This window comes from Triturus cristatus, chromosome 9 (assembly GCF_964204655.1).
Source record: "Triturus cristatus chromosome 9, aTriCri1.1, whole genome shotgun sequence".
NCBI lineage: Eukaryota > Metazoa > Chordata > Amphibia > Caudata > Salamandridae > Triturus > Triturus cristatus.
In genome coordinates, this window is record NC_140592.1 from 449,972,294 (window position 1) to 449,999,376 (window position 27,083).

At 42.3% G+C, this 27,083-nt stretch overlaps 1 protein-coding gene across 1 annotated transcript in view; it reads right to left on the reverse strand.

Moving 5' to 3' along the window:
- LOC146798118 (cytochrome P450 2C11-like) overlaps positions 1 to 27,083 on the reverse strand; it is a 359,895-nt gene that overhangs the window by 304,132 nt on the left and 28,680 nt on the right. Inside the window, exons 2-3 of the mRNA XM_085625339.1 lie at positions 21,739 to 21,901; positions 20,305 to 20,454 (exon numbers count right to left, since the gene is read on the reverse strand). Coding sequence (XP_085481465.1) covers positions 20,305 to 20,454; positions 21,739 to 21,901 — 313 coding nt within the window. The remainder of the gene's footprint in view (positions 1 to 20,304; positions 20,455 to 21,738; positions 21,902 to 27,083) is intronic.

The following is a 27,083-nucleotide window of genomic DNA, read 5'->3' on the forward strand; positions in this document are numbered from 1 at the left end:
AACACCCGTGTCAAAAAATAAAGGAATGGCATCAAAGAGAAAAGTATATCTGGGTAAAATAGACATCTTGATTAAATTAACTCGCCCCAATATTGAAAGCGGCAAGAGAGCCCAAGATTTCATTAACTTACGGGTTTCTCTTGTGACCAACATTAAATTGTGGGTGGGTATCTTGTCAATGTCATGGAGAATATGTACTCCCAGATATCTCATATTAGTTTTCAGAGAAGGGAGCTGATGATTAATCTGCATGTTCCATGCCATTATTTCAGTTTTGGTGGTGTTAACCTTGTACCCTGAAACTGTACCGAATTCTTGTGCCAATTCCATAACTACGGGGTAAGCGCTATTGAGATCTGATGTAAATATTAAAACATCATCGGCATACAAGGCCACTTTTTTTTCCCATTCTCCATGCTTAAAAGACAATACTCTGCACTCTTCTCTCAATAATTGGGCAAAAGGCTCAATATATAAATCAAACAACAAAGGGGAAAGGGGACGCGTACCCCTCGAGATCAGAAAAGGCTCTGCTAGAGAGCCATTTATAAGTAGGTTAGCCAATGGTTTACTATACAAGAGTGCAATAGAACGCCTTAACTTATTTCCGATCTTAAACTTCGCCAGGGCCTCCGACAAGAACAACCAGTTGACCCTGTTGAAGGCCTTAGCAGCGTCAAGGGTCAGGACCGCCAATGGTAGAGACCACATTGAGGCCAGATCTATGGCACCAATTAGGTCATAGGTCAGTTCTGAGAGATGACGCCCCGCAACAAAGCCCCTCTGGTCCTGATGTAAGAGATCCCCTACCACACTACCAAGCCTAGCAGCCAAGATTGAAGCGTAGATTTTATAATCCGCATTTAATATAGAAATTGGCCTATATGATTCACAGCTTGTAGGTGGTTTTCCCGGCTTTAATATTAGGGTTATAGATGCATTATTCCAAGACAGCGGAGGCGCCATACTATCTTGAAGGATTTGATTGAATAGAATTGTCAAGATCGGAACGACCTCCTTAATAATACATCTATATATCTCAGAAGGAAGACCGTCCGGACCTGCTGCCTTGCCCTTCTTTGATCTCATTATTGCTTTGTGGACCTCCTCTTGAGTTATCGGATGATCCAAGACCACTTGTTGTTCCGGGGTTAGTGCAGGGACCTTTATCTTACTTAGCCAAGATTGAATCTTCATAAGGTCTTAATCGCCATCCTCCTTATAAATTTCCTGAAAGAAGGACTGAAACACCCCTTTGATGTCATCGTCAGAGGTATAAAATATACCATCCTTGAAGACCGCATTGATATGATTTCTTGCTTGATCAGATTTAACTTTCCAAGCAAGTAATTTCCCTGCACCCTCACCATATTCAAAATGGGCTATTTTGCTAGCCTCCCACCTTTGCAATAATCGTGAACTCAGCACCATTTCAAGCTGGCCCTTAAGATCATGCAATTTGGCTTGTATTCCCACTAATAAACCGGGGTTTTGTAAATCGAGCGATGTTTGAATAGTTTTAATTTTACACTCTAACTCAGATATATCTTCCTTGTATTTTCTCATTTTATAAGTGGTAATACTAGTAATACTACCTCTCAAAAAGGCCATAAATGACTCCCATACATTAGCCACCGAAGCGGTGTCCTGATTCCTTGCCATAAAACTCTCGGCCTCTCTCTGAAGAGTAAGTAAGATGTCTTCTGATGTCATTAATGAACGGTCTATAGACCAAGTCCTTGGCGAAGGAACCACAGTTCCCTCTATAACCAAGCTCACAGCCGAGTGATCCGAAAGATGTGCAGGAAGATAGGAAATATTTTTTTCCTTTTTATTCAAAGAGTGGCTAACAAGAATGTAGTCAATTCTAGATTGATGTTTATACTTGTAGTTAAAAAACGAATATTCACATCTAAGACCTGACCTGACCCTCCAAATGTCTAGGTACCCAAATTGTTTCATGACACCCATGAGACAAGCTCTAGTTTTAGGAGAAGTTAACGCGCGGCTATTCATAGATTTGTCCACTAAAGGATCTAGAACTCTATTAAAATCGCCTGCTAATATAACTGGTTCTGAAAAATCCAACAAGGCTGATACCAAGTTTTTAAGTGAAGAAGGGTCATCCTGATTCGGACCATAATAGCCGGCGATCGTTACTCTGAGACCAATCAACTGAAGTTCTGCAACAGCCCATCTGCCACTTGGGTCCACTGTTGATGATCTGAGATTCACACGCGCAGCTCTTTTAACCAGGATTGCTACCCCTCTTCTATAAACTAATTGTGTAGTGCTAACTACAAAGTCAATCCACCTTGACTTCTTGACTAAAACTAGTAGCTCCTGTTCGATCAAGTGTGTCTCCTGCAATACAATGATCTGCACACTACTATCACGTAAATATTGAAAAATCCTTTGTCTTCTAGAATTAGTGTGCAGACCATTGACATTTCAGGAGAGAACATGGATCGAGTTCATAAAAAGACAACTAGCAATGTAAACAATCTCACCTGCCCAACTAACCTAGGAAAATCACAAAACAAGCAATGATACACATAAGCACTATTTTCCTTTGACTTTTTCAAGACTGCTGGATAAAGAGAAAAACGTTTTATAACTGAACATAAGGACATTTTAATTTTTTCCCCCTGCAAACCCCTTGTGACCCTATCCCTATCCCAACCCCCAAAAACCCCAGTGAACCCCCAACCGCCCCTGAAAACCCTTCCCCCTAATATCTGGACCATGTCCAGTATTCGGCACCTAGCCGTGTACGGCCCTTAACTACTTAATATATTATATTTATTGTTACTGAATCCAATGCCGCCTAAGTGTACGAAAATGGTTATAACAACTAAGCCGTCATTGTTTACTTAATTCTATCAAAAGTGCATCTGCTGCCATCACTGAGCTCACATTATGCATTTTATTGTTAAGCATTATTTTTAAGGTTGCAGCAAATTTCAGCTGGGCAACAGCGCCCAGTTTCCTGAAATCATCTAATCTAGAGTAAGAATTTGTTCTTTGAGAGCGTATGTCTGAAAGTTGATTAAAATCTTTCTAGGCTTCGGCCTTTTCAAGTTCCTTCGGAAAGGGTCCCTGTGTATTCGCTGGATGTCGCTAGATAACACCTCTTCAGAGACCTCCAGATCCAGAGCTTCTTTTAGTAGAGCAACAACAAATCGTTTAAGGTTCCCTCCTTCTTTATCCTCCGGAACATTTAGTATTCGGAGATTATTTCTCCTTGCATTATTTTCTAAAGTCTCAAGACGCTCAGATAGTACTGCCTCACTCACTTTTAGAGACTTTATTTTAATCTCGGCAGATTCCAAATTAGCCGTAAGGTTTGTAACATTTTCCTCTAGTTGAAGTGTTCTAGTATCTAAGATATCCACTTTTGACCCAAGCGTCTCACAAAGAGTTCTGATTTCAGCTTGATTTGATGTAGAGGCTTGAAAACCCTTTTTGATATCCTGGGATAAAGCTCTAAGCATTTCACCCACAGTGTACTCAGAATGATCATCAGATATATGCTGCTGTTCACAAACTTTTGGGTCTCCACACTCGTCTGCATGCCGAGAAGTTTCAACAATGCTAGCTGAAGGCGAAGACGATGAGGAGAGATCAACCTCCCCAAATCCTGTTTGCGGCAATATCGGCTTTCCAGTGTCAGGACTCCCTGGGGGAATGAGAGCCTGTATATCTGGAGATTTAGGAGAAATACCCTCCATTAATTTAATTAGAGCTGAAACCCCTTTGGTCAGCTGCAGAATCTGTGGAAGTACCCTAAAATAGGACCTTAAAGAGGGCGTTATTTTATTAGGCGCCCCTTGATGGAGTTTCCGTATTTTAGCGCCCCTTATTTTCCGTGGAGCCGCCTCGACTAATAGGGATGATGACTCCCCCTCTTCTTTCCTTGTCGGAACACCTGTGTGCTCAGAAACCCCCCCCCCAGGTCTTTTTGCGTCGGGTGGCTCCGATCTTCCTGGTCTAAATTTAGTTTAAGAGGTAAAGTAGTAGACTCTCTGGTGCTAGCTTTCTTCCCCTTCTTTTTATAATTTTTGGCTTCTAAATGACCAAAAGTCCCAGCTTGTTTTCCTTGGCGTCTGGATCTAAGCTTGAGAGGGGCATTTGCAGGCTCAGGCTCAGGCTCGGGGTCTGATATAACCACATTGGAAAGACTGAAACCCTCTCCCGTAGCCTCGAAACCCCCAACCCCCCCCTTAGATGGCACCTCCAGGGCGGCCCGCCTTACTCCCACAGACTCCACAATGCCACTAAGCGGACCCCTACCTCGAAGAAAGCCGAGACTGGCGCTTCGTGTACGGCGTAGTTCCCAGGACGCCGAGATCCAGAGAAACTGGTTGTTTTTAGTGGACTAAGCAGGAGTAAGAGAAATAACCCAAAAACATCAGTTGAATTCGTGTCCTGATGGTTGTGCCTACTTCTGCAGCGGTACATGTAAAGTTTCTACCTTGAAGTCAGCATTTGACAACAGATCTCGCCAATCAAAGCGTTTAAAAAAACAGAATAAAGGACCTACTAAGTAGACCAAGACGTATCTGCCTTCTAGTCAAGTTCTTCCATGACCCTGGTAGTCCCTTCTGATTGATATCGAGTGGCAATTGCAATAATAGAGTGAACACCAGTCTCATCACCTACAATCTAGGCTGCTATACACCCTTTGTGTCCTGAAGAAGACCCGATATGACTATATACAACGAGTGGTTGATATAGGGTCGAAACGTTGACGGTTCAACAGTCCCCCACCAATTGGAATTCCTTGTGTATAATATGAAAAACTAGGACATGTGTCTTACAAGGTTTATTCTTTGTCTATAACGAAATTTGGGACTATTTACAACAAAAAGTTTTTTGTAAATTTTGTATTTTGTGTATATTCTGATTTTATTGGTAATCACGTACATATACTGTAAATATTTACACTTTCACTATCACACTTAGTCACTTTATTCACTTTGTCACTGCGTCGTTTTTCAAAAAATACTGTATATACAGCCTTTCATTTCTTGTTCATATTCAAATGAGTTGATATCCAATTGAAAATATAAAGAATAAATTGTTTGTTTTTCGAATTATAAGTCATTGTGAAATATTGATTGTTTGGTTGATTTACTAATGCTGTGTTTCTTGATTCTTTTTTATTTATGCTGTTTGATCTATTCTATTGAAAATAACTGTTTCCCTTTGGAACCACTGTTTATATTATGTTGATAAGGCCCAGGTTCCTTGGGTTATAGGGTTACCCCTGTTTATTTAACTTTTGAGATCCAGAGAAGGGCACCAAGAGGAGCGACGGAGTAGCTGGAAAACCTGGAGCTGGGTCCGCACATCAGCGGGAAAGGAGAGGCACTACGATCCGTCAGGAGGAAGGAAAAAATACAGACTTTTGAGGTGCTAGTTGATTAATTTTTCCATAAAATCAGCAATCGGCAGAACAAGACAACAAAAGTCAACTTTACTTAACCATAACGGATAAGCGGTAAAGCGAAGGGCTCCATACACAGGAAAGATGCCACGGCCACTCAGCTCGCAGCTGCCATGTTTTCCCCCATGGGGGATTCTTGTATACCGACCCCCTGGCTCCAGAGCCAGCTTCCTTGTAACCTAGACTCCTTGCTGGAACCCTTCCTCTCTGCAAATGAGTTTACGATCCTGGGCGATTTTGATGTATGACTGCCTGACCTCAAGTTGGCCGCCTCAGTTGGTCTCTCCATGATGCTCTACTACTCCTAGACAATAGAACTGGTCATCAACCTGATCTGAACCACATCCCTCTCCTGACCAGGATCCTGCTCTCCCTCCAGGACATGTTCTCTTTGAACTTTCCCTCGACCGTGGAGCCCCTGCTATTTGACCGATGCCCGGTGGTGCTACCTGTTAGCTGAAGAGGAGATGGGCTGTGGATTCCCCCTCGGCCGTCACCTACCCAGCAGGACTTTGGGAAAACATTCCTTTGTCTCTCTGTCGTACCCCCCTCCTACCCCTTCACCCTACCCCCTTCCCCCTCTACGCTCCCTTCTTCTTGCCTTCTATCCCTTTAATGTGTTTCTGTTGAGACCTAGCTATTTGACTGATGCCCGGTGGAGCTACCTGATAGCTGAAGAGGAGATGGGCTGCGGATTCCCTCTCGACCGTCACCTACCCAGCCGGACCTTGGGCAAACTTCCCCTTCGTCTCTCCGTCGTATCTATACCCTACCCTTTTTTCCCTTACCCCCTCTCCCTTCCCCACCCCATTTTCCTTTTCTTCTATGCTCCTTAAATGTTTTTACTGGTATCTTTGGTAACTTGTAACGGATGTAAGTTTGCAACTATGTGGAACCTTATGTAAAGTGCTCTGATACCTTCGGGTCTATCCAGCGCTATATAAAACTCTTTAAATAAATAAAAATGTATACCTTGAGGATATGTCAGATAAAGACACAGTTACACTCACTGATACCTTTGGCATGCTGGGATTAGCACAGATGGTACATAAACCTACTCATGAGGCAGGACACACTTGATGGTATATTTTCCTCTGTATCAGGCTTTAGAGTTAAAGATATCCATCCTCGTGTCTGGTCAGATCATTCCATAATTTTATTTGAATATACAGTCCCAAAAACACTAGATGCTGGGGCTGCTAAAATACAGCAAAGCACCTATAAAGCCTGGAATAAGATGGACAAGAACATGCTACAACTCCAATTGTAGCTGACACAGCCTATTGTAAGCACATATGCAGATCAGGCAGCCATTGAATACACAGATTGGCTAAAGCACGCCTCTAGGGCTACAGTGCCAATATGCAAAATTCAGGCAACCGCATTCTACCCTCGGCCCCTTGGTTTACAGACGCCCAGCGACAAGAGAAACAAAAATGCCGTAGACTGAAAAGATGATGTCGAACGAAATACGAGATACTAGATAAAATTGAATACAAACATGCATTAGCTAAATATAAATTTTTACTGATTACTGAAAAAGGCAGAGTGAGAGAACTAAAAACTCAGCCAAAGAACTCTTTAGTGTGGTAGAGAAGCTCACAGCCTTACCTAGCAATAAAACCACAAAGAGTAGTCAACAGTTCTGTGACAACATTGCCACAACAAAGTCAATGACATCTATGTCTCCTTTGAAGCTGCCATTACAAATGAGCCAGCCAAGGAGTCTTTGAGTACTGAGACAGGAGTGAATATCTTTCAGAATTTCTCACAGGTATCTAGTGAGCTTGTGGAAAAACTAATCAAGGAAACCAAATCTGGATCCCATTTGAACCCATGCCCTCCCGCAGTTTTGAGAGACATTGCGAAGGAGGTGAGTCCCACCTTGACTAAAATATTTAACAATATGTTCACCTCTGGTATCTTCCCTGCCATTTGGAAAGATGCAGCCATCTTTCCATTAATCTTTCCATTAATAAAAAAGGGGAATCTGGATGCTTCAATCACTAGTAATGACCGTCCGATTGCCAGGCTGCCACTTCCAGCAAAATCAGTAGAGAAAATCATGAATAACCAGTTAACTCAATTCATTCAAGAAAATGAACTACTTGATTCCTCCCAACTTGGCTTTCACCCAGGGCACAGTACAGAGATGGCATTGATCAAGGCCACTGATGAGACTAGGACAGTGATGGACAAAGGAGGTGCTGCAGACTTGATCCATCTTGATCTGTCGGCGGCCTTCGATACCGTCAACCATGACATACTGCTACTGCATCTGGAAAAACTAGAGGTTAAGGGTCAGGCTCTGTCTCTATTATCATCTTTTTTGAAGGACAGAAGACAGACAGGGACCCTGGACTAGTTTAAATCTACTTCTTACGTGCTCCCTTGTGGGGTCCCTCAGGGTTCGTTGCTAAGTCCATTCCTGTTTAACATTTATGTGTCGGAACTGGCTCCCTTAATACAACATTTCGGTTTCAACTTAGATCATATGCCGACGATACCCAGATTGTGATTGCCACGCATAAAGATCAAGCATCCTCCGATTTAGCAGCTGGATGGGCAGACATTGTCTCAAATTGAATTTGTACAAAACCAAAGTGGTGATCTTTGGTAATCTCCAACCAAGATGGGACGGTCTCTGATGGCCTGTTGAGATCGGAGAGTTACCAAAACCTGTAGAAAAGGCAAAGAACTTCGGGGTCCTGATTGACAATAAACGTACTTTCTCACAACAAACTAATGCTACGGTTTTGCCCGCCTTCTATCTGATTAGGAAACTAAAAAAGGTTCTTCCCTATATTCCCTTTGATTCCAGGAGGACGGTTGTAACTGCATTGATACTATCTAAGTTAGACAACTGTAATGTCCTCTATCTAAATATGCAGATGCAACATCTAAAAAAACTTCAGATGGTGCAAAGTGTAGCTGCCAGGCTTTTATTAAACCTACCAAAGTATGAATCAGTTTCTAAAGACATTCGGAAACTTCACTGGCTTCCTGTGGCACAATGTATCAAGTTCAAGACACTTTGTCTAGCCTATAAGGCCATGAATAACACAGGGCCGGTATTTCTGAAAAGTATCTTCTCCTGGTACCACCCTGGCAGACAGTTATGGTCTACTAATGCCAGGCTTATGATGGTTCCAAGGATTCAAACCTCGAGCTGGGGAGGCCGAAGCATAGGTCATGGTGTGGCAAAACTATGGAATATGCTCTCTATGGACATTAGAGCTGCCAATTCTCTTGTCTCATTTAGGAAAGACCTTAAAATATGGCTAATCTTGAATTAAATTTCTTGTATCCCCATTGATTCCTCAGGGCTTACGTTCAGGTTTAGCGCCAAGACACCTCCGGGTATTCGTGCGCTTAATGAGTTATATTAACATAACATAACATTGTATAGTAAATCCCAAATGGCATCAGTGTGGGTTTATTATGCTGAGAAATTTGCTACCAAACTTCCCAGAATTCAGTAATGCCATTATGGTGCTGTGGAGTTCGTAATGACAGACTCTCAGATCATATACTCTTTATGGCTTTATTGCACTTACAATGTCTAAAGATTGACTAAGACACTGTAGGGGTAGAGTGCTCATGCAACTGTACCCTCACCACTGGTATTGTGCACCCAGCTGAAGGGGTGTCTTACCTATACCATAGGCAGTTGGGTGCAGGCATGGCACACAGGAATGTGTGATTAGTTATACAAATGGGATGTACTCCTTATTTTTACGTTTAATCCAACTTTTTCATAATTATTCAAAGAATGCGTGCAGACTGAGAAGGTGCCCTACCCAAATGGCACCTGTGTAATAAACAACTTCAAGGGAAGCGGCGTCCTCTCGCCCCAAATAGTCGCACTGCTGGCTAGCGCTATCTTGGCAGCCATGTTTTACTCCTTTTTAAACCATAAGTTCCTTATTTTTCAACATGTTTACTACATCATTATACAACTCTTATTTGATTCATACTTTATACTTGAATCCACACTCCGAATAATAGGCCTTTTTCCATGTTTCTTATGTTCACGCTGTGCCCCTCCGGACCTCTTGCAAGAACATGACAAATGCCAAATTCGTCCAAGGCAGTGTGTTTATTAAAAAAGCCCAATGCATTTCGGGCCACGAACGCCCTTCATCAGGGGTAAATATAAAAAACAACAATACAAACAATAACCATTTACAGCTCGACCAACATACTTCTTATTCAGAATTACATTTCAGGTTAGTATTCATTTTTTCATTTTTTCAAAACGTCATGATACTATGCAACCCTCTCATGTTCCCCCATAATCAGTCCCTTCATAGCCAGTACCAATGAAAACCTCTGAATCCAAAAAGAACCAATCACTCTAGTCTCCTTGCCCTTGGTCGCGCTTGTACTACTAAACAATCTCTTTTCCTTCCTGCTCCCAAACTACATACCAAGCGCTATATCAGCAGACGTATGTTGCCCTTGCCCCTTAATCAAATCTAATTCCTACTAGCTACTCCCACCTACAACCAACCATTCGTGTAACTGTTCAAACCCACTGTGCCCCTCATTTCTAATTAATAGACTTTTACCTAAGTATAAATCACTTTACTTTGCACACCTGTGTTCAAACCACTCCTCCCACTGCTTTGTTTACCCCGCACTACTTCACTCAGACTTATACTTTCCCTCTGTCTCTAGCCCCGATTTGCCCACAATCCACTCATACTTTAGATGCGCTCTCCTGTGACTGCATCATTAACTCCGCTGTCACCCCTCAGCCATAACATACACAACTGCTAGTGCCGTACCTGCCATGCACATTTAAAACCGTCAAACTTCCTTCTCCCTTCCGAAAAGTGATTGTTCGCTTCCTTAACCCTCCCCTATTTCACTAGTGTGTTACCTCCCTGCTACTTCCTGATTGGCCCTCTACACAATCTTTTCCCGCCATCAGTACTGCTTGTGCTGTTTTTCAACCGAAAACTACATTTCTCATAATGCAGTAAACTCATGAGGATTCATGCAAAATCATCTCAATCACGATACTCTGTGTACCATGATAAATGCTAGTAAACATTCTCAAAATATTGTTAAAGCTGATCACCAGATTATACAATTAGTTGTTTTTGAAGTTTTTCAAGCTCGTTTCCATCTAATATCAACTCTGACTGGTATGACGAATCCAAGATGTTTCACCGGACATGTGGACTCCAGTCAGTTTCTCCTTTCTTTAATTCACTTTTAAATTCTGGTGGGTGCTATCCCAGTTTAGGGCAGTCTTCATGAAATGATTAATTATACAAATGGGATGCACTCCTTATTTTCACGTTTAATCCAACTTGTCCATAATTATTCAAAGAATGCGTGCAGACTGAGAAGGTGCCCTACCCAAATGGCACCTGTGTAATAAACAACTTCAAGGGAAGGGGCGTCCTCTCGCCCCAAATAGGCGCACTGCTGGCTGGCGCTATCTTGGCAGCCATATGTTAATCCTTTTTAAACCGTAAGTGCCTTATTTTTCATCATGTTTACTACATCATTATACACCTCTTATTTGATTCATACTTTATATTTGAATTCACACTCCGAATAATAGGCCTTTTTCCATGTTTCTTATGTTCACGCTGTGCCCCTCTGGACCTCTTGCAAGAACATGACAAATGACAAATTCGTCCAAGGCAGTGTGCCATGTCGACTCTTCACTTTTCTCTGCACCAAAACACGCAACCTGCAATGGCAGTATGTGTGTGTTAAGGTACAGGACCTGAAAGGGTGACACAATATGTGCTGCAACCCTTAGAGGCCTTCCCTGGTCACAGTGCCCTTTGTACCCATGGTACCTTTTACAAGGGGCTTACTTGTGGCCAGAGAGGTGCCAATTGGGGGTAAAAAGGTACAGATTTGGGAAAGAACACAGGCCCTGGGAACATGATTGGCAGGGACCCAGGGCACATCAAGTCAAAGTGCATTAGAAATCTAGTAGAAAGTGTGGGGGGAGTTACTGCAACAGTACCCCAGCTTCCAACACTCCCCAGTTTTTTCATCCCACTTAAAGCCCTGCAGAATAGCAATAGTTAAACTTATATCTGAAACTCTATGCTGCCGTCAATAGCATGCTGAGTTACTTCAAATGTCTGGGAATGCACCCTGCATTCAGATAATTCACTCCTCATTTTTGCCCTTCACTTTCATGCTCACCCTGCACTCACAGCAATCCCAATGCACGCACGCTGATCACCATGCACTCACACCATTCCCTCGCTCACTCTGCATTCACAGCGATCACGGCACTCACAATGCACTTGCGCTGTTCACGCTGTACCTCACCCTGTAGTTACACAAACACACTACTCACCCACACTCATGTGACACTTCACCCACCTGTCCCCCTCATTGCTTAATCTGCAATCTCACTCAAACAAGCTCATCACTAACCATGCATTCATTCATCCCACTCTGCACTTACATCTGCACCTTATGGTCACCTCACTCACCCTGCAATCACTTCTCTTACCCTACTCTCACACTGTTGCATTGCTCACCGTGCACTCGCATGGGCACTTCTGCCACCCACACAGTGCAGAGGACTAATGTACCTGCTACAAAGAAAGTGTACCATGCAGATCACAGAAATTATTGCGAGTGTACTATGAGTAGTGCTATAAAAAATTGCATGTTTGTCAGAACGGTGCTGTAGAGAGATGAGATGCATTGTTGGTGAGTGATACTGAGGGAATTCATGGAAAAGGAGTAAATGGGGGCAGGGCGCCAAAAAACAAATGTTGCACCGTGTGCGGCCAGTGCTAGGGCCAGCCCTGGATGGGAGTGTTTTGACCTCCCCCCCTCCCAGAAGTTCGGGTCTAGTTGCGCCCCTGATATAGCTCATTTAATGGCTTTGCCTCAAGTGAAGCAAAGCAAAAATGTGTATTAACCTTGTGTTTTACTGTCAGTTTTATAGGGTCTTGGGGCCCCAAGATCTGAAATGTATCAAATTTTCTTTTAATAGTCATATCAGTTTCTATACTAATGTAAGATGTTTGGAAAGACAGGCCAACAGCTGATAGTCAATAAGCTAGGAGCCTAAATAGATAGGGATTGGGCAAGGTTGTGTGCTCTGAGTCTGAAACTTTCAATGAATTTAATGTTTGTTTACTCCAGCTGGAAAACAATCTCACAACTACAGTTTGAGAAAGCATTGTTTCATTAACCCCTTCGCTGCGGGGGTAATTCCCCCGCGGCGCGGGGGGTGGCGGCGGCGGCGCTGTGCTCATGACGAGCCCAGCTCGTCATGCTGCACAGTGGAGCTGTGCTCATGACAAGCTGGGCTCGTCACGACTCCGCCCACTAATTGATTCTCCCGCACAGGCGGGGAATCAATTACGCGTGGGAGTGGCGCGACGGTTATGATGAGCCCAGCTCATCATGAGCACAGCTCCACTGTGCCTCATGATGAGCTGGGATCATCATGAGCATGCAACGGGTTAATGTTGTGATGTATTGTACTGTGCTATTGCCCTTGCAATAATTGGTTATCACAAAGCATATCATATTTGACAGTTTTCTTCCAAGTTGTAAACCTTGCTGCCAATTGTCAAAGGGCCTCTGCATGCGTACGGAGGCCCCGCAGTTGTGGCGGGGAGCTCACTCTCATGGCGTGGGCCCCACAATGGGTAACCAGGGGCGGCTCCTCTGCTACGGCGGAGGAGCATCTCTCCAGTGCTTTTAAGCAGTGCACTGCAAAGGAAACATAAAATGATAACTTTGAGTTATTATCATTTTATGTTTCTTGTAGCTTTGCGGGCGGGTGGGTCGGCGGGGCTTGTCTGCTCTCGAATCAGGCAGGGGAGGAGTGGTTTGCCCCCTCCTAAGTGCGCAATGACTGTTTGGTCGACCCTCTTGGGCCGCCAAAACCAGTCATGCACACTTTCCCCGTTCTCCATGCAGGCTGCACTACAACCTGCGTAGAGAACAAGCCCAGGCCCCCACTCCTTGGTTAAGCGTTGTATCAGGATGCTCAAAACCAATCACAATGCTCCATTGCAGGATTGCGATTGGCCAGGGGAGCCTGGGTGCTAACCAATCACAACGCTGCATTGCAGCATTGTGATTGGTCAGAGGAGCTTTTTCTGTGCTTCCTGTGCCTCGGAAAGCAGGAGCAGAAACGCGGGACCGGCTGGGCGAGGTAAGTGGGGTTTTTTCTTTTGTTTTTTTACCTGTAACCCCCCCCCCCCCCACCCGTGTGCCTGCCCCACCCCACCACTTGCAAACTGCGTTACAGAGATTTTCTTGCCACAACTGCGAGGCCTCTTCCACAAGTGCAGAGGCCCTTTGGGAATCAGGCCCCTTTTGCTGTCTGTCATAAGAACCTTATATTTTCTGTGACATCTGACAGTTTGCCATTAAAAGGAGTGTGCGATTTTGGAGTACTGATTTGGGAGCAGGGATCCAAACAGCACAGTAATACAGGTCAAAAGTCACTTCCTGAGAAAAGTCGGATAAACCACGGATACCTATAACACAAACCTATAGGTGTTTCCACAGATAAAGGCTTGCTTTGTAATTATGCAGCACCTGAAAACATCAAAGGAAGAAACAGCACAATAACATTCACACACCAAATGACAAAAGATGGTCTAAAATGGATTAAAGGAACTGGAGATGCGATTTTCTAAATGTTTGAGTCAAAAAGTGTCACGAAAACACAATGCGTCAATACAAATCAATGGGTTTCGCCGACCAAAATCTAGGCATTATGTAAGGGCAACAAGATTGAGCAGGGGTCAAATAAGCCTAGTGGGCTGTGCACATCAATTAAGTTCAGACCGGAGCTATTTCCATTGTTGATTAGTTACAACTATGCAATCGTTTTCAAATCAGTTACAATTTTTAAAACATGTTAGACATTATAAGTAAAACTTGTAAAAGATCATATCAATTACAGGTTTAAAAGAAGCATTACTCCATTTCCATTTAAATCGGAGAAGACTTTCAAGACAGATGGATAGAAATAAAATACTGGGTTAGTTGCACCCAGTGCTGGAACTGGAAAAAAAAGTCCAAGAACCCAGGAATTGGGGTTCAAGGTGCGGCAGATGAAAGGGGTGGAGTCATGAGGGGCCGAGCTTGAAAAGTGGGGCCTAACAGTCAATTTATACATTTATTAAAATGAAATCTGCTGCAAATGAATTTGCAACAAGGGTATTTGTGACAGTAATTTTGTTCTAGCTTTCTTAATTGGCCACAAAGAGGCTCCATTTTAAAATACCTTACAGAGTTAAGACACCTGCTGCAGAAATCTTTGTGTGGCCAGCAATTTTGAGGGGGATTATAATACCGGAAAGGAGATGAAGTAACTGGACAGCCATATTCTTTGTTAGACTTCTTCAAACCGTCATCCTTGGGGCTTTGTCAACGCAACAGTAGTAATCTAATCCACGGGTGTTGTTCTACGTTTGCTATTTAATTGTTCTTAATATCCAAATGAGTTGATTCCTGAATTTCTATAATTCTATAGCCCTAGGGTCCAGCTAATTGCCCTACTTGAAAGAGGGTTCTATTATTGACTCCGAACAATCTGACGGAAAATCCTCCTCCCTAATGGACAGCAATGCATTAGTTAGTATAGGTGCCCATAAATCAATGTCTTCCTCATAGATGTTGACAGGAACCTCATCCTGTGCCTGCCGAGGGCGTCTCTTTTCAAAGCAAGGCTGGCCCAGATATGTCTACCAGGCCTAGTCCTAGTTGTATCTTGAAAAGCTATTTCAGGAGAATCAGGTTCTTGATTAAAAATCTTACTGAAATGATTTACCCAATCAACAATGCGCACCACTGAATCATTGAAGGTGCTGAGGTATCTCTAAAGAATGGGGAATTGAAAATGTGCTAAAATAAATTATTATCATTTGTATGGGGTTCCTTCATCAATTTCTCTGACGCTTCCTCCCTAAATTTATTTTTCCTTCATAGCAGGATCCGTTTATACCATTACCTACAGGATGAGATCAATGATCTATCTCTTATAGTTGATTTAAGAGCGCCTTTAAATGTTGATGAGCCTCTCTTGATGCTTGGTCAAACCAATCCTTTGTACTGACACTTATTCGTACAATAATCTTTTTTGAGCCACTCTCATGTTGAGACACAGATTGTTTCAAAAGAGGTTTTGATCTTTTTAGCGTTCATATCTTCCTCTAGGCAAAGCAGAACATCTGCGAGATTAGAGGAGACCAAATTGTGTAGGAAGTTAATATGATTGACTTCAGACCTCTCAATATATGATCAATTTTACTAGTGGCCCCTCTCCCAGTAAATGTTGGTTTTGGATTTATTGTATGAGAGCAAAATTCTGAGGCAAAATTAAAATTAAATCGAGTGGTTAGCGTGTTCAATGCATCCTATATGTGTTATATAGGGAATGAGACTGACCCTTACCACAGGTATCCTCAATTTCGCATACCTTTTTGGGTGGGACTGTACAGAGACGAGCATTACAGTTCACCCCACGAACAACATAGCTATCTTTGCTGCTTGTGATTGCATGTTATTTCAAATCACACGCTAGAGCTTGAAATACATTCACCCATTGGTTATTAAACAATTAGTTATATAAATAATCAACAAATCTGTCGCGGAGTTGATGCACAAGCACCAATGCTGGTAAAGATGAGAGTCCAGCTAAGACCAGAGTATGTCAAAGAAACAGAATCAAGAAAAAAATTGCTGGCCCTTCTTTAGCTCTACCTGATATTGGGGGCGTTGCTCGGATATCAAATGGAGTCAATCGTCGAGAACGTTATTGACAGCCCAAGTCTCCTGGAGGCAACTCTTATTGAACCCAACTTTGTGTGTTAACCAATCATAATAAGACACCTTATTCGCTACATCCACCGCATTTCATGTCGCGATAATAACATTACCCAGTTCCTTATTCCCCTGCCATGCTTTTTTTTGGCAAGACTGACAAAGTCTTCCAACCCATTAGACCTTCCTTTGGAGACAGCAAAAAAAATGCAGGCTACAGGGAGAAGGCATAAGCAGGAGCTAGCAGCCAGCAGCCAGGAGTCTGGACTTTTGGTAAAATAGCCAACCTGTGTGCATTGTGTAACATGCCGATTTCACTAGATTTTTTTGCGTAGTGTGTCCACACCCATTTTTGGCACATGACACCAGCAGCACATTTAATACAATTACAAATAATATTGTGTACTTTCTGGGAAACTGCACAAAATTGCCCCCACAAAAAAATATGGAAATTATATGGAGGTCTAGTGCCTACAAAAGTTGAGGGCTGCAACTCGGAGCCTTTTAACCTCTGGTAATGCCCAATGAATTTTGTATGGTAGCCATGAGGTTAGCAAACACATTGCACAAGCATCAGCCGAGTGTGGCGATACACCCTGGTTATCTACTGGGTATGCATTCCAGCAGCCAACATCTGTGCTGCACTCTACTGTTTTTTAAAACCGAGGTAACTTAAAAAAAAGCCCGCAGTTTATACATTTCTACAATTCATCTATGCGCCTCTTCTTTTTTCACTATTTGTCTTCTCTATCCTTGTTTCAGACCCTTTCTTTCCCCCGAATTTCTCCCTTAACTTCCTTTCCTCCTTCTTCCGCTCCATTTTTCTCCCTTATCCTTCTCTTTTGTTCTCTCTCTCCCTAATATCAAATATACCTTTCCTCTCTAAATTTTTCTCCACCCTTTTCTCTCCTCCTCACTTTTTCTTATCACTTCTATCTTACTCTCTTCCTACAGTGCTCTCTGGGTCCCACTCTCATCATCTCTTCTATCCTCTAGTCCTCTATTGTTATCTCTCTTTCCCTCCTTTCTTCTTTCGTCTTCAGTTGGTCTATCACCATCCTTATGTCTTTAAATATGTGACACTTACTGTTCTACACCCTCCCTGACCACGGGGAAAGTATCAAAGTGTGTAACCTCCACAAAAGCCCTAACCCTTCAGACTTTAAGCATAGGCAACATCAATAGGTCTGGCTTTAAAGTACCAGCACAAGTAAAGCTCTACAGGCACAAGTTTGCCCTGTGAAATCTGTATCCTGTTTTGTATTTCCCAAACATGAAATCTATGGCATCCGGACTACAAACCTGGGGAGTAAAAACAGGGTACATGCACGGGAAATACAGAAAGAGGCTGGCTGCAAAATGTCAGGCCATAGAGACAGATATGAATGGGCTTGTTTTGTAGAACTTTCTATAACTAGAGAGAAACCTAGGAAGCTGCAAAGACATGGAGGAAGATGCAGCCTTAAGCTGTATCTAGCGGTAGAACATACACAGGATGACCACTGAAGATACATCTGATCTGCCAGATGGAAGGTCAGCGGGAAGGCACTTGTCTTTGAGCAGGCTGCTTAATAGGTGATGGCTGAAGGAAGTGACAGAGTTCTGGCATTAATTAAGGAGAATAACCACTAGAGTTGAAAAGAAAACTGACAAGGAGGAGATTGAAGGAAAGAAGCAGGAAATAAAAACTTTAATTGACAGGGCGAAGAGTCAGAAGCTTTTCCCGTATAGTAAGGATACTCAGTTGTGAAGGACTTCTTATATTGTCAATGATGAAGTGCTTTCACCTGTGTCCAAGATAAAGTTACTACATTAGGAAGAGCTGTTGCCAATGAAGATGTCCATGCACTCAGCACTACATGCGAGCAAAGAATCGCTGCATCCTTGTGCCTGCGCTGTGTGATCTTCAGCCATGTTGGTCAAAAGGCTAGCATGAAGCACCACCTAGTTTCGGGAAAAATCTGGCATCAATCAGAAAGGATGATGTTTTCTTTATGGGGTCTCCATTGCAAATGTGGGTAATTTTAGCCCTCTTGAATTGTCCCATATGCTTTTTTACTCCATACCCAATACAGGTAGCGATGGAACAGAGGTAGATGTAGGTGAGTGCAGGTTTCTTCTAAATGGATAATCTTTGCTTTTCCCCGTTATGCCTGTATTTCTACATATAAGCACACTTTTTGTCTGTGCCTATGTGTCTTACGTGTACCAAAGGAAGAAATAAGCTAAGTGACAATTCCTGCCTCTATGTTGCTGATTGGAGGAATGTCAGAGTTGAGCTTCCACACAGTGATTGGGTACTCTCACTGCTGCCTCCAATCAGAGAGAGTCCCGTTTGCGATGGTCATGATTCTGTAAAAGAAACGGAAGTAAACATACTTCTGACGTCAGAATGAACAATGTAAAGGGGAAATCTTTCTGTGGAGCACATGCCCCCCAGAGGTGTTTCTATACCCCCCGCCCCACAGAGGCGCACCCCACAATTTGAAGACTTCTGCCCTCGGCTACTGGTGATGTTGAGAAGACAAGCTCAAGTATGTTGTCTTAGGAGTGTGCTGGTTATGAGACATACATTCTATACCACACTGAGTGTATCAGTGAAGTTGAAGAGAGGTCTGTGTTTTTTTTTGGGGGGGGGGGGGGTTTAAACTTGTGTTGTCTGGGAGGCTATCAATTTACAAAGTTCAACTGAAACCTTAGGTCACTGTTATGCACCAGATACCCATTTACTGAACAGGTCATACCCAGACAAGAAAAGAGTGCAAATTACTGAGAAACGATTCAAGTCATCTGGTATTTTATACATTTTAATAGATTTGCTTACCATGGATCTCTGCAGGGAGAGCATTCCAAATACGAGTGCCTCACACTATAAAAGATCTTGAATCTGCGGTCCATATGTGCAATAGCAAATCCTAGAATCAGGCTATTTCCAACTGAACAAAAAGCTTTTTCATACATACAATACACAAACTGTGATTCTGTAACATGTTACCAAAGCGCAATTTTGGTTTGCATGTTTAGGGCGTTGCTTCCAAATACTGAATTGCAGTCCTAACACATTCCATTTACCTTTGAGAAAAAAGAGCTGTATTAAAAAAATTGCTTTATTAAAAAGCGATCAGAGACATGGTGGTCTGTTGACCCCAGCAGGCCACCATCCCTGTGATGGCTGCAATTCCTAATGGGTCACAAATTGTGACATGCCTCATAAATATTCAAGAGGTAGGTCTATTTGCGACCTGAATAGGAATCGCTTTCTGAAGTTTGTACGTTTTCCTACATCAGGAATCGCAATTTCCTAACAAATTCGTAATTAGGACATCACAATTCCTATTATTTGTACATATGACCCCAAATTTTGAGATCTTTAAACAAATGGACCGTATTTCAATACAATTTGTCATGTATATGTCACAATTTTTCTAGAGTCTCCTTGAATGTAGCTTTTATGCATTATGGAAACTGATGTAAAGAAAATCCTTTTATACACCGACAGACAGTATAATTTCCAATTTTGATAAAAATTTGGCCAAGGAAAAGGGTGTTATGTTGTTTTGTTACACAAGTATTATTTCGGGAAACCATAAGTATTTTGTCAAAATGTTGAATCACATAAACATCAAAGTCACATTCACCACTTCAAAAACCACACTTACCACCATAGTTTCTGAAAGGCTTTTTGAACGTATAAACTACTAATGCAGCATCTCTGCATTACCTGTCAGTCAGCCCAGAAAATGTATGACATTCAAATAATCCATTGGTATTCTAAAAAACAGGCAACATAGTGTGCCTATTTTGATTGTGGAATTGTAGAAACCCACTTGTTGAAGGCAGTGAAGGAGTAGCCATGTCTTTGGAGACTCCTTGTCCTGCTTTCCTCTAACTCCTTCCTAATCTGTGCCAAAAGACTAGTTCCCTTTGTTGGATTCTAGGTTGTGTCCTGAGTGAGTGAGTGAGTAAGTGTGTGTGTGTGTTTGTGTATGTGTGTGAAAGAGAGAGATAGATGCAGACAGAGAGAATGGTCAAATTAGGAAAAATATTACTCAGTGTGGCAGCTAGAGTACCTTTCATTTTTCTGAACTCTTCCACCAAAAACTGGACCTCCTCTTGGATCCGTTGCTCGATGCTCCTCTTTCCCATTCCAAAATTTCTTAAGGTCATGAGAGAGAATCGTCGAAGTTGCTTCCAGCGCTCTCCATTGCTCACTACAACACCTGAAGAGAAGACAGGAAAAGCTAAGAATATGACAGTTGTAAATAATGCAGCAACAATACATTTTGCCTGTTGTGTCGGGCAGACTTCAAGTCTTCTTGTTTGTATATTGTACCAGGTTAGCTGTACATCTGGCCACCTGGACCAGGAAATGCAATCATAGCACAGACTAGGCTACAACCTTGACCAGTCACCATTAGGAAAATGTCCAATCCTATCTCTAGACCTCTTCTGATCATGATTTATTTCATTGATGCCACCATTTAGTTGGAGTCAATCATCAGGCCTTGGGGAGGCCATAACAGTTTAATGATACCACTTAATGATATTTAACTCTATAAAGTTCTGAAAACTATGACCCATCGAGTTTGGTTCCCATAAGTGCGAGGCTCCCCTCCATATAATGCATGCTATTTCACTTGGTTCGTTCAACATCAAACTGTGTCTATCTTGATTACCCTGACTTGTGGTTTTAATGAATGGGTTTAAAGATGCTTCCTGGAACCACCGGCTGACTTCATGATATCAGCTTATGAACAATCAAATTAACCCTTCCTGCTATTAGCAAATTCTCATACACACCGAAGACCTTTAGTTTAACCTGATATAATACAAACATAATGGTTGCTATTCAAAGTTAAACATGGCCCCTGCATGCTGCAGTTTCCATGCATTATTCCAACATTGAAATATCTCACAATGTGTCCAGGCAAATCTCCCGCTGGAAACAATTTTTAAAGATTCTACTCAAGTCCATTCACCCACATATTTCAGATCTGCAGCCTTCAATGATTAAAGTCAACTGACTCTCATTTGCACATATCAAACTAGGACCATGCAGATCTGAATATGTAGGGCTATACTTGTGCCATGTAAGATACTGGATCCACTAATTTCAAGATCTGTTCATGCCTTTATGTTTAATTAAACCACTGTACATTCTAGAGTTTTATAGACAATGTGTCTTGTTTCTTTTCTCTCTCTCTCTGCCTTATTTATAACCCTTATGTATGGTCCAGAACCGATTAATCCTTTTTAACATACATAGTGTAATCATGTTCTCTAAAATGAATTTATTTTATATGCTACAGAAAATAACTACAAAAATAAGTGAATACATAAGTAAAAAATGCATTATAAAGTACCCAGAATAGCATGTAATCCAAAACTTAAGACATTTGAGCGGTGGACCGTGATCTCTAAATTGTTTATAGCTTCATGGTGGGGTGCAGAGCAGCATGATCCTATATTTTCTGCTTGGATGAAGATAAAGTAGAATTATTTACCATATCCTTTGGTGACCATATGGATTACTGGAAAGTATCCTCGTCCACTGAAATCATCACCTTGATCCACAAGTGCTTCTTTTACCGCCTCATACCCGCATAGCACGAGCACTGGTTGAGAGCCAAAGTACAGCGTAAAGACTGGCCCGTACATTTTACTGAGCTGTGGGGATAAGGAAAATAGTAAGAAAAACAATCATCACGGCCAATATTGGAACCTCCATATTTACTTGGGAAATTGTTTTTGCAAAGTAAGGTGAAAACAAGCAACAGGCATCTTGAGATATATTCAATAATGCATGTAATTTTATATTCGACACAGTATAATTTGTATGTACCCTTTAGGGGACAAAAGGAGTTTGTTTCATTTTAAAAAGACAAACATCTGGGGCGTGGCTTGCGCCCGCAGAAGATGGCCGGCGCTCCCTAGCTCTCCCTGGTTACGGGAGAGAACGACGGACCTGACGCGGCGCTGGCCGCCTACACAGACCTATGGCTACGCGTCTCATCTGGCGAAAGGGGTGCTGCACTAAATGAGGTGTTTACTGACAACGGACACACAGTGTAAGTGCCGCTTTCCCCTTTCGTCTATCGGAGCGGCTCCGTCAGTAACGGCCGCCATTTCAAACTGCGCGCTGTGAGGAATTTTGCCGCGCTTCGTATTTAAGAAGCTTTCCACATACCGCAGGCATATTTATTAGCTGACTGGATCTCCCGCTCGCTGCCACAATGATATGCTTCAAGTTCTCCTCATAAGACTGTCATTGTTTTCCCCGTGTAGCTTTTTTGTTTATACAAGCCTTCAGGAACATAACTTCGGACCGTTTTTTCTCTGCTCAATGGCTATATGCTGCCATCTAGTGTCCAACTGCCTCATCATGTAAAGACATTATTTTAATAATAAGGAACCTCTTGATCTCTGTGGATTATTTCACTTTGTTCCTTTTGCCGGGAAGGTGCGCTTTATTGCCGCTGTGAGGCTACCACAGCAGACTATTTTGCTTCATATATTCTACCTATATAATAAGGAGTATATTAAATGAGCTTATCACTTTGGCGCGCTATTTACTTCATTAATCTCTATTTAACATATCGCTCCTCATTTTTGTAGTGCGTCTTTTATATCCAAATGCATCTACTCCTTAATTAGTACTAGTATTTTGAAACAATTAACCTCATGGACCTCTCGCAATTCTCAGTCTACCTCCCAATCTTAAATGATTCGTAGTTTACTCTGTGAATACCGCAAAGGGGAGAAGAAGCAGCAACAGACGGTGTGAGTAGACTGAAGGAATTTATTTATTTATTTTTTTTCTGGATATATGGTGCGCACTTCTTGACTTTCAACGCTACCTGAAGGAATGTTACTATGAATGTAGTTGGCCTTGCAGAAGATGACATTTGTATTTGTTACCCGTGTTACTATTTCAGTCCACTGTTGAGAGATCGTGATCAATACCCATTGAGAGCAGCTGCGTCAAAGTAAGTTCCCGGAAACGGCACGATAACTTACATTCACAGGCTTCTTGATTTGTGACTAAACACAGGATTGCTCTGCGGACGTTTCCTGTATCTCCAGAAATTCCGTTTGCCGCTCCCCGAGACAATAATCGTCGATTCTACACAAATTTTCATGGGGAAACTCCGCAATTTAAAGCTGGCTACTACTTCTCAATTACCTGTGGACTCCGACTCAGATTCTCCTCCTCGAGACATGGTGGATGTCACGACACCAAAAACAGATCCAACACGAGGAGCCATTCCAAAGGCGCGCAACAAGGGAAAGCTGTCATCCTCTCTAGCTTCCTCTAAGCGCTTGAAGAAGGACCCACCATCCCCAGAGAGTAACTCCTCATCCGCTTCCATGGATCTTATTTTGGAAGAGCTCCGAGCTTTCAAACCCTTTATGGAGGCTACCACAAAGAACATGCAAGCCATGCAAGAAAAATGGTCATCTTTGGAGTCACGTGTTCAGACCTTAGAAACCTATACAGACTCTTTGCAAGCCTCTTGTTCCCACATTCCGTCAATGGAGAAGGAGATACTTCTACTTAAACGCCAGACGGAGGATTTGGAAAACAGGAATCGTAGGAATAACCTACGCCTATATGGTCTTCCAGAACTTACAGAAGGGTCAAACCCTACCGTCTTTTTCCAATCCTTTCTGGCCAAGATCTTAGATGCTCCGACCTTAACCTCTGTTAATATTCAAAGAGCTCATCGCCTAGGCCCGAAGGTCGCTAGTAAACCCAGAGGTGTCATCATGTTGTTCCTACAATTTACCGACCTCTTACAGGTCCTTTCAGCCGCCAAACTCAAGAAGCAAATTATGTGGGAAGGTCATCGCCTCTATCTCTCACAAGATGTCTCCAAGGCTACTGCAGATCGTAGGAAGAAGTTTTTGGACATGCGGCCTCAATTACGAGCCCTAAATGCCAGATATGGACTACTACATCCGTGTCTCTTCAAGGTCACCTATAAGGACAAAACAACTACGTATGAAGACCCTGCGGACTTACAGGCGTTTCTCCAACGACATGGTCCAGATGTCATGGATGTATCCAGACCTGGTTGACAAGTCCTGCTTCTCCTTACTGAAACCTGTTGTATTATGTTTCTGTTGTCTCTCCACTAACGCTTATGTTGTAGTTCCCTGATTGTCTCCTCTTCCGTCAGCCGTTTCACTCTCATGTATCCCCTCTGTAGTGTTGGGTAGTGTAGTATAGTTTAATTGTAGTTTGTGTTCTCTTATTTCCCTGTGACACGTCTTTCCCTTTAATTGCATATCTCTTTTGTGTTTTTTTTTTTTTGTTTTTTTTTACAGACATCTCCTTCCTCCTATCCTGATATCCCTTGTTGTTTTTATACAGTGCGTTTTTGAAGTCATGGTATTTGAGGTCTGTTTGTCTGTTTTGGAGATTGTCGTCGCTGTCTCCCGGTGCCATCGCCCCATCCTCGTTCTTGAGTTTTTCGTTCCGTAAGTATGTTTTTCAGTCGTTCGTTTCGAACGTGTACTGTCTTTTTGTTGGTTTTTGTCTCTGTCCTTTTTCCTACAACTGATCTCTTACCTTTTTCTCTTTCCTCTCTTTTTTCGCTTTCCCTTTCCTCCTTCTACCCCTCCTTGTTCCTTCTTTTTCTTGAACTCAGTACCACTCTCACAATGATTTTTTCTTTTCTCTCCCTTCCCTTTTTTCCTTTTCGCTTTTTCTCCTTTCGTCCTCTCCCCTTCATCACTTCGTTTAAACTTTCTCAGTTTTTTCAAGTTAGGTTTTATGCAATAACAAGCATGTTGCTGTTAGCTGTCTCTCTTTGCTTTTCCATTCCGGGTTACATCATGGAATGTTAAGGGTTTAAACAATCCCATTAAAAGGCAAAGGGTTTTATCCCATTTAGCAAGACTTAAATCTGATGTTGCCCTCCTTCAGGAGTCACATCTCTCTGAATCGGAGGCTTTGAAACTCAAGCGTTGTTGGGTGGGTCATGTTTTTTGCTCCCCCACAGTTTCTAAGAAAAATGGTGTTGTGATTTTATTACATAAAAAGTTGAATGTTTCTTCAATTTCTCATGAATACGATGTTGATGGTCGATGGGTTATTGTTACACTGCTTATAGATAATATTCCTATCACCCTTTTTAATGTGTATGCCCCAACTGGAATTGATAGAACATTTTGGCCCTCTATCTCAACTAAGCTGTCCTCCCTTTCTGAGGACTATATACTTCTCGGGGGAGATTGTAATCAAGTTGTTGACCCCTTTCTTGACCGCCACTCCAATGTTAAATTTGTCCCCTCTAAGATGCACTCTCAATTTGTTAACACTTTTCAAAATAATGCTTTGGTGGATATTTGGAGACTGTGTAATCCTGATCTTAGAGAATATAGTTTTTACTCTCCTCCACATCATTCGCAGTCCCGCATTGACCATATTTTTCTTAGTAAGTCCTTATCCCAGCACGCTATACGTTCTGATATCGGTTCTATCCTAATCTCGGACCATGCCCCAATTCATGTAGACCTTGACTTACTCCCTTTTTCGCCCCACTCTGGCAGATGGCGTTTCAACAATGCTTTGCTTTTGGAACCTACTTTTTGTTCTGAATTCACTGCCTTTGCCAATGAATTTTTCCTTCTCAATCATACTCCTGATTCCTCTTTTGTTACTATTTGGGATTCTTTTAAAGCGGCCTCTAGGGGTTTTATTATTAACTTTGTAGCCCGACGAAAGAAACTTCAAGAAATCAAGTCCAATCACATCTTAGCCAATATTAAATCTTTGGAGCTTGACTACCATGCTTCTCAGTCTGAGACCTCTCTTAAAAAACTTATTGATGCGAAATTCTCCTTCAATAGGTTTACAACTGATGCTGCCTCTAACCTTTTGTTAAAATATAATTCCAGATACTATGGAGGTAAAAACAAAATGGGGAAACTTTTGGCCAATTACTTAAAGATAAGGAAGGAGCGTTCAAAGATTGAGTCCATTAAGACTTCTACGGGGACCTCTTGCTTTAAGGATAAAGACATCCTCTCTGAGTTTGTTAAATTTTATGACAATCTTTATACCCCCGAACACATCCCGGGAAATACGGATCTTCTTTCATATTTTCATTCACTTCCCTCTCCCCCGGCCTCTCATGTTGATTTCTCTGCCTTAGAACGAGACATTACGCTTTCTGAAATCTCTCTTGCCGTTTCTAAATTGCGGCACGGTAAATCTCCGGGTCCTGATGGTTTCACTACTGAATTTTACAGCCATTTCGCCTCTTTACTTCTCCCTAAACTATTACTCTTATTCCAAACCTTCCTCACAGCGGGTTCTTCCAGCGGTACTTTCCAACAGGCTTTAATCTGTCTAATTCCCAAAGAAGACAAGGACCACTCGTTATGCAAAAATTATAGACCAATTTCCCTGGTCAATACAGATTACAAAATTCTGGCAAAACTTTTGGCACTACGTATGGATCCCCTTTTACCCGACCTCATTGGTCCTGAGCAATCAGGTTTTGTCAAAGGCCGCCTCTCATCTGACAACTCCCGTGTTTTCCTTAATATTCTTAGCAAGGCTTCCTCTCTGTCACTTCCTTTCGCGGCTATTTCTTTAGACGCGGAAAAAGCCTTTGACAGGATTGGATGGGACTTTATGTTTCAGGCCTTGCGTTGGATCGGCTTTTCTTCCAAATTTATCTCTATTATTTCTTTACTCTATTCTAATCCTCAGGCTTCCATTTTTGTTAATGGAATGACCTCGGATTACTTCTCATTACACAGGGGAGTACGACAAGGCTGTCCTTTATCCCCCCTACTTTTTGTTTTAGCCCTGGAACCCTTTCTTACCAAAATTCGT